The following is a 9,010-nucleotide window of genomic DNA, read 5'->3' on the forward strand; positions in this document are numbered from 1 at the left end:
AAAGTTCTGCTCCTGGATACCAAAGCTTTATTCCTGGATACAGATGCAGTATCACTTTTCCTTCCTTTGTACACTTAGTTAATGTTCCTCTATACTAAATCTCCATCCTGTATACCTGAAATACTCCTCTATCCTTAAACTATAATCCATGGTACAGCATCCGTATTTCCACTGTTGTCCTGATGAACAATAACTGGTTTTCCTGGAGTCCCTGCTGAGTTAGTGCTGTAGTATTCGCGAGACATACTGAATCAGTGCTGTACTGTCCGGGAGTCGTGCTGAATCAGTGCTGTGCTGTCCAGGAGTCATACTGAATTAGTGCTGTACTGTCCGGGAGTCATACTGAGTTAGTGCTGTACTGTCCGGGAGTCATACTGAATTAGTGCTGTACTGTCCGGGAGTCATACTGAATTAGTGCTGTACTGTCCGGGAGTCATGCTGGTACAGAGACCCCATGCTGCCCCGCATCTGACACAGGTATTGGAAGTTTGTCTGCAGTGTGGACAGAACACTGTTCAGCTCAGACAACATTGTCTCCTGTTAATAGATACAATCTTTTGTTAGGACAGGTAACACAACAACAACAATTATACGTTATCAGATACGACAGGTAACATAACAACAACAATTATACGTTATCAGATACGACAGGTAACATAACAACAACAATTATACGTTATCAGATACGACAGGTAACACAACAACAACAATTATACGTTATCAGATACGACAGGTAACACAACAACAACAATTATACGTTATCAGATACGACAGGTAACACAACAACAACAATTATACGTTATCAGATACGACAGGTAACACAACAACAACAATTATACGTTATCAGATACAACAGGTAACATAACAACAACAATTATACGTTATCAGATACAACAGGTAACACAACAACAACAATTATACGTTATCAGATACAACAGGTAACATAACAACAACAATTATACGTTATCAGATACGACAGGTAACATAACAACAACAATTATACGTTATCAGATACAACAGGTAACATAACAACAACAATTATACGTTATCAGATTCTGTAACCAAATATTTCAACTGCGTACTTTTCAGGGATTATATCCTGTCATCATCATCATCATCATCATGAAGCAAATGAGAAATTAATGAAACAGGTCATATCATAACTACTGATGCTTTAAAAACTACAAAATGATGTATTTATTCTATCATATTACCTGGGGTATATCATAAATATAGAAACAATGAAAGAAAACCTTAACGTTATTTTCTACCATCACAGATTTGTGTTCCATTTTACCCATTTACTAAGATTTTGTCACTTTCTCGGTCACCCCTAGGGTGTGATTTCTCTGTCAACCCCTAAGGTGTGATTTCTCTGTTAACACCTAGGGTGTCATTTCTCTGCTAACTCCCAGGGTGTGATTTCTCTGTTAACTCCTATGGTGTGATTTCTCTGTTAACTCCTAGGGTGTGATTTATCTGTCACCCCCTAGGGTGTGATTTCTCTGTTAACTCCTAGGGTGTGATTTCTCTGTCACCCCCTAGGGTGTGATTTCTCTGTCACCCCCTAGGGTGTGATTTCTCTGTTAACTCCTAGGGTGTGATTTCTCTGTCACCCCCTAGGATGTGATTTCTCTGTTTACTCCTAGGGTGTGATTTCTCTGTCAACCCTTAGGGTGTGATTTCTCTGTTACCCCTAGGGTGTGATTTCTCTGTTAACTCCAAGGGTGTGATTTCTCTGTCAACTCCTAGGGTGTGATATCACTGTTAACCCCTAGGATGTGACGAAGAGCATGTGCTGGCATCAAAACAGTGACATTTAGACAATTAAATTATGTCACATCAATGTTGTCTTGCATTGCAATATTTTCAAATATTCAAATAATAGGACCCCTTTTAAAATAAAACAATATGATGGGAGTATTCATCCCCTACCTAGAGGACGTAACAGAGAAATCACTACCCCATAGGTTGATATTCTTGATTATTTAACCCTCAGCTAAGACTCGGGTCAGACGACCAAGACAATCACCCCTCTAGTAAGAGATTTCTCTATCACAGCCTCAAGGTAAGGGAAGATTCAATTAATCTATGCTTTGTTCACCCCAAAATGACAATTGATGCGATTGGGTCTGTAGTAATAGCCAAATCTTTAACATGTAGAACATAATGACATGGATATCAAAGTCTAGGAAGACAGTAAGACCTTTCTAACACCAAGGAATGATCTTGTGATCAGTCTGACAATGACAAAAGCTTAAATAATGTCTTTACCTCAACAGTGTTTGTAGATAAAACATTAATCCCAAGATTCTACTAGCTGTGCCAGTGGTCACAACATTAGTTGGTTATTACCTCCATACACACATCTGTTAATTGTCATTTATCTGCCTTGTCTCAAAAATTTAATAATAACTTAATTAAAATCAAAGATTACCAGTTTTCCATCAGAAAATGTGAGAGTTTTGGTCCAAGAGATATTCTCTAGGTGAGTGTTGAGGTCTGCCAACAAGGGGGCTATCTGTGGGAACAGTGCTGCTGCAAATCTGTCAAAAAGTCAGAATATTTATCTATCAAGTAATTTACACAAGGAAAAGAAGTCATCAAATTATTTTAGTCTATTTGATCCCTGTGACTTTGAATGTAGGTCAAGGTAATTCATTTGAACTAACATGATAGCTCTTTGCCCCAGCATGCTACAGACTAAATATGAAGTCCCTGTGCCTCTTGGTTATTGAGAAGAAGTTGTTTAAAGATTTTAGCATATTTTACCCCTGTGACCTTGAATGTAGGTCAACTTCATTCATTTGAATAAACTCGGAAGCCCTTCATCCTAGCATGCTACAGGCTAAATATTAGGTCTCTGGGCCTTTAGGTTACTGAAAAGATTTTTTTAATGGAAAAGTAGATGCCGGACAAGAACCTGCACCCACCACTCCATAAGCTCACTTTCCCTTCGGGCAGGTGAGCTAAAAATGTACATTAGAAGGTCATTACATATCTAGGATCAGTCAGGTACACAGGTCCATCAAAATTAACTTGTTCATTGTGTTTTGAATGTAATGTAAACACACCTGATTACATAGAATATATTAACATCCCAAAACAATACCTTTCTGAGAGACTAGTACATGCCCTACAAACAAAATCAATGATATTCAATATCTTAGCGCCCAAAGCTTCTTAAAAGCAGATATTATTTTAAAAGTTAGTTTATCAGTGTACATTTACTCTTCTAGCTCATTAATAACAGGAATAATGCCGTTTTATAGTGGTTAGTAATATTAAGCATGCTCTCTCAAAAACTAATTGACATCGATATTGTATTTCAAAACTGTTTTGCATTTTTGTATGAAACAAAAGTAAGTAGTAGAATTCTGTAGAGATGATAAGTCTACAAAATGGAATGTACTGCTGGTTGTAACTTACTTGTGATACTGGGCTTCAAGTTTGATGAAGTCACCAACAAATGGCTGCTGCAGTCTCACTAACAACTGGGATTTACACTCGATGATGGACTCAATGTGCGAGTTTAGGCCTTTGACCATCTTTATCTTGTCCTCTGGAGATAAAAATATCTGTTTAAGCAATAAACACTTGGAAGCCTACTAAACATGGAGTAATATACAGTGTGTAGATCAGTGGTAACAATGTGATAAAGGAAGGAAGACAATCCGTAGTTAAAGTCCCTCATCTGATGTAATACATCCCTAGAATGCACAGCTGATAAATTTGAACAGGAATGAATTTCAGATAATGACTGTTTGACAGACAATACCTATAAAAAACAAATAGTGTTGGTGTTACTTTTACAAATAAAACTCTGGATTAAGATACTAGTCGGTGGTGTCATTTTATTATTGTATCTGGTGACAGTGATATGTATTTCACAATGTTTCATTAATTGCATTTGATAGTATGAATATAAATGAGGTCAAAGTGCAGGAGGATGGATGGACAACCCCTACCCTACCCCACCTCAGGTTTTTGATGGGGGCTTATAACTTATCTTGGTAGTCCACATTTTTCTGACAGTAAATTGTCTACACCATGGAGCAGTTACAAGAGCAAATCTCTACGAAAGTCAAAGACATGTAACATCTGTCCAAAATTTTAGCAATGAATCTTGGAGATATAACAATATGACTTGTATTGTCATATAATGACTTTTCAAGCTGAACATTGTAAACATACCTAAGCTTTTGAAATGTGTAATGTCCTGTGTTTCCTTGTCCTGCATTCGCTGTTGGATTTCTAAATGAATCTGAGAAAAACAAATTCAAGTCAGATACTATTTTAGATTTGACAATAATAGGCATTTTTTTGGTACTATACCTGCTGAATTCCTGATTTTTTTTTAGTTTTAGTAGATACAAGTCAAGTGTCATTAAATTCCAATGGCTTTTAAATAAATTGTTTTTATCAACCAATTACTTGAGCCTATATAATTAGGGATAAGATTTCCAGGTTACATTATAGCTATCAGTTTATTTACCTTGTTAATCTCTTTCCGTGCTGTTGTAGTCTGCCTAAGTAACTTGATAAGACGACATGATGGCATCTTTTCTTGCACTTCATCCTGGAGCTTTTCAACATCATAATCACTTCGCTGGAATTTTAGTTAAGAAAAAGGTCATACAACATTATTATTGTAAACTAATGTTTTAAATGTAATGCAGCAAAGTATTTTACATGTTTAAAAATTTGGTCCCTGTCAGCTGTCAAGCTGGTTGATATCAGAGGTGCTGACAGAGTGAAGCAAAGGGAAGTAACTCTGGCAGATCAGAATTATATTTAACAAGAGGTCTACAAGGCCTGCATCGCTCACCTATGTATGTAACCCTGGTAAATACCAGCCGCAATACATATATACCACTAGAGAGAGATCTGCACCAATTAATTAATCATGGGCTCCATTGTATTTGCAATCTTATTATTTAATGGTGCATTAATTCACAAATTGATAATGTTTTTACAAAAAGATGTTTACTGAAAGTGTTGACCAGCGTAAAGCGAGGGTCTATACAGACAAATAAATACTGATATGGGACTAAATGGGTGTTTGGCGGAAAATAGCTATCTCATTTATGTAAGGTAGGTGATATGTCACGCCTGATTTTATTGTCTTTGCACCAAGATCTCAGCAAATGGTGTCCGAAAATACAATGTTGTCATATAGTAGTGCACTCTGGCCCTACATGTACACCAGACATGGTGTCAGGGCCAGGGGAAACTCGAGCTAGTTATATTACTCCACCTCCAGGAAAGGACTAGCCCTTGAGTTTCCATGGGTAACAGTGATGCTTTCACAAGAAGTGAGTATTTCAAAATATTTTATTCAATAAATCATTTGAATTAATTTAAATACAATATTTCATAATAGAGATATATATACAAATTGGATTGGACAACAGGCTTAGCCTATACAGGTCCTTTCCATACTTCCGTTAACATAAATATTATTAATAATTTTAGTGGTATAGTTGTAAATATAATAATGTAGAGAAAAAGTAAAATGGAATGTTTATTATCAATTTATGGAAAAGAAAGATCATAACTGAGAGGAGAATTTTGCTTTATAATAGAGAATAATTTATTGAAGAGAATGTCTAACAAAGAAGAGAAAAGATTAACAAAAAATTAAATATATAGATAAGTAGAAAAATGAAAAATAGATATAACAGTAGTTAATGGAGATGAGTAAACAAAAAGAAAAAAAAAGAAAAGAAAAAGAGAAAACCATCACCTATCTTCATACATACATACATACATACATACATACATACATACTTACTTTACATACATACAAGAAGTGAGTATCTCTTTAGCAGAGCCGTATATTGCGGAATGATTTACCAGGTTACACAAAGTTTACTGTTTAAGCGATTTTGACTATTTTTAGTAACAAATCCTTACTCCAACTGTCGTATAATACGGGAGTTTGCGTATTATACGCAAGTTGGCGGTTTCCTTCAAACTAGTAAAGAGGTCACAAACGTGTTCTGGGCATAAGAAGCTGAATCTTATATCTAGAGGTTCTAGTACACTCTCTATTATTTATCTGCTGTTTGGGCACAGCAGACAGTAACGTTACCAGACAAGTTCAGACAGATTGAACACTTCAGCTGCTCCCAGTTTCACCAACCTTGCTGATGTGTCCTGTTCGTTCTCCTAGCATTAAAGCATTTCTGAGTGGAACAAGTGAACTGTCGACACCGCTCCATGGATTGGAGGAGTCCATCACATTGGAAAATCGTTCACTGCCCATTAGTATCTTTGTTTACATATTTTCGAGGTGTTGCATTTGAAGGTTTCCGCCTTGTTACATTTGTATCTCCTTCAATAAAGAGTTCTGTTAGCGCGTAGTAATATATGCAATAACAAAGCGAGAAATTGGTAACTTATTTTCCGGAAAGACTTTTACAAAAACATTGGATGAAATCTGAGAAAGATCCATTGGGACCAATTCGAAAAATAGCGATAATATGTCGCGAGGGCACGATAAAAAAAATCTAAGCTTTTTTAGATAAGCTAATCTTTTATATTAACCTTTTTGATAATCAATATTTAACACAACTGAGTTTAACTTCACAAATTAAAATTTCATAAAATAAAACAACGTGACGATACCCAAATTGGAACAGTACCCAAAATCAGAGACCTATATACTACAGTATAGTATATAGGTCTCTGCCAAAATGGAACACGTTTTGAAAAAAAAATGTTATAAAACGAACGTTATATACCACAGATTTAGATAAGATAAGATAAGGTTATTTCTGGTTCAGGACTTTTAAAGTCCTCTATACCAGACTCAAAATAATACATGAGATTGATATAGAACTTCTGTCCGGTCTACTGTACATTGTTTATGATTTAATTGATGCTTTGTAATTAAAGAAAAGTTCTTGGTTTTTCCAGTGATCGTCTAGCTTGTTTTTGAAGGAGTTTACATTTAATGCTGATATAACCTGTTCTGGCAATTCATTCCAGATTGACACTGTTCTGTTTGAAAAGTAGTTTTTTCTTAGCGTATTTGTGGATAGTCTAGGGAATATTTTTTTGGTACGTCCTCTGGTACTGTTGCGTTCAGCACCATCCTTCCATAAAATGATACCATTAAAACATTCTTTATCATATATTTCGCTTATTATTTTGTACAGTTCTATCATATCTCCTCTAATTCTTCTGAATGCCAAAGTTGGTAGTTTGAGTTTGTCCAGCCTCTCGCTGTAGGTCAATCCTTCATTCCCGGGAGACACTTGGTTGCTCTTCTTTGAACCCCTTCTATCTTGTCAATGTGTTTTTGTAAGTGAGGTGCCCACACAGGACTAGCGTAGTCCAGTTGGGATCTTACCAGACATTTATATAATGGGATAAAAGACCTGGTGTCCATAAACTGGAAAGTCCTTCTGATGAGTGCAAACATAGAGTTCGCTTTCATTACTTTTTTTGATATATGTTCGTCAAACGAAAGCTCGGAGTCGATGATTACTCCTATGTCCTTCTCTTGTTTGGTTTTCTGCATGTATTTCCCGTTGAGATGATAGTCCGGTTCGGGTTCATCATGTCCTCTTCCTTTTCCCTTGCCTATTCTCATCTGTTTGCATTTGTCTGGGTGCATCTTAAGTAGCCATGTACATGTATCACTCCACTTACACATTGTGTCCAGATCCTTTTGAAGCTCTGCACTGTCGTGCTCGCTTTTTATTATTTTGAATCTTTGGTGTCGTCTGCAAAAAGGTACATATCCGATTGAACTGTTTCAAGGAGGTCATTTACAAAGATGACAAACATTAATGGTCCTAGCACTGAGCCTTGAGGAATTCCTGATGTGACTTCGGTCCAGTCAGAGTCTGCACCATTCACAGTTACTTTTTGTTGTCTACCTTTTAAGAATTTTGCTATCCAAGAGATTATTTGGTTGGAGAAGTTGTATGAATTTAGTTTATTGAGGAGTCTATTGTGTGGAACTGTATCGAATGCCTTCTGGTAATCCATGTGAATACAATCTACAACCTGTCCTTTATCCAGGGCTTCTGTCCATATATCCAAAACCTCCAAAAGCTGAAGACTTGTTGATCTTCCAGATATAAACCCATATTGTTTATCCGAAAAATATTTGTTAGATCTCATGAATTTGGTTAAATGTTCCCTTATTAATGTCTCCAGAATTTTGCATACCACTGATGTTAAACTGACTGGTCTGTAGTTGCCTGCTTCACTTATATCGCCTTTCTTATGGATAGCACTCACACGGGCTTTTTTCCAATCGTCTGGTAGAGTTCCTGTTGATAGTGATTGATTGAATATTGTTGTTAAAGGCCCTGATAATGACGAGGCTGTATTTTTGAGAAACATTTGATGGAGGTCTTCCAGTCCAGGTGACTTTTCCGGTTTTTGGTTGATCAGTAGTTTAAATACTTTCTCCCTTGTAATATTCAGAGTTGTCATTTCCTCAATAACTTCCCGTTGGTTTAGGTGTGGAGTTACTTCATCTTCTTCCTTTACAAATACACTACTGAAGAATTTACAGAGTATATTCGCTTTCCCTATATCTGATGATACTTTTGTTGAGGTTTTGTCGTTGGTCTTTGTATACAAATCTCCGATTTCCGACTTTGTTGTTGATTTAGATTTAATATAATTCCAAACTGCTTTAGGATCCGTTTTGGCTTTTAATGCAATGTTTTTTTCATACTCTTTCCTTGAATTACGGGTTAATTTCCTTACTTTATTTCTGGCTTTATTATACTGGTTTCTAACTTCCATGTCTTTACTTGATGCCGCCTTTCGAAACAGGGAGTGGCCTCCAGTGTTGCCTGGTCTGCAGGAAAACTATGTTTGTTGTTCCTCCCAACTGTGATTATTTTTGTCGGTACATGTTTATTCTCTGCTTCTTTTATGATTTTTCTGATTATAATCCAATTTTCGTTTATGTTTCTTGAACTCTGTAATTCCTCATCCCAATTTATCTTGTTTAATTCATTGTTGATGGTATCGAAATCAG

At 36.2% G+C, this 9,010-nt stretch overlaps 1 protein-coding gene across 1 annotated transcript; it reads right to left on the bottom strand.

Moving 5' to 3' along the window:
• Positions 1 to 269: 269 nt before the first annotated feature.
• LOC117329242 (AUGMIN subunit 2-like) lies at positions 270 to 6,396 on the bottom strand. Its single transcript, XM_033887090.1, has 6 exons — positions 6,146 to 6,396; positions 4,496 to 4,609; positions 4,195 to 4,264; positions 3,430 to 3,562; positions 2,438 to 2,546; positions 270 to 537 (listed from the first exon to the last, which is right to left on the bottom strand). The coding sequence occupies exons 1-6, from the start codon at positions 6,266 to 6,268 to the stop codon at positions 412 to 414; spliced, it is 675 nt and encodes a 224-aa protein (XP_033742981.1). The 5' UTR covers positions 6,269 to 6,396; the 3' UTR covers positions 270 to 411.
• Positions 6,397 to 9,010: the final 2,614 nt, after the last annotated feature.

The sequence above is a fragment of the Pecten maximus genome, chromosome 1 (genome assembly GCF_902652985.1).
Source record: "Pecten maximus chromosome 1, xPecMax1.1, whole genome shotgun sequence".
In the NCBI taxonomy this organism is placed as follows: Eukaryota; Metazoa; Mollusca; class Bivalvia; order Pectinida; family Pectinidae; genus Pecten; species Pecten maximus.

What these genes read in the sequence shown, in the direction of transcription:
- LOC117329242 (XM_033887090.1), bottom strand. Translation starts at nt 6,268, where the DNA reads ATGGGCAGTGAACGATTTTCCAATGTGATGGACTCCTCCAATCCATGG. An exon ending in CACGGAAAGAGATTAACAAG is followed by an intron (nt 4,265 to 4,495) that starts GTAAATAAACTG and finishes TGTTTTTCTCAG; the next exon opens with ATTCATTTAGAAATCCAACA. An exon ending in CATTTTCTGATGGAAAACTG is followed by an intron (nt 538 to 2,437) that starts GTAATCTTTGAT and finishes ATCTATTAACAG; the next exon opens with GAGACAATGTTGTCTGAGCT.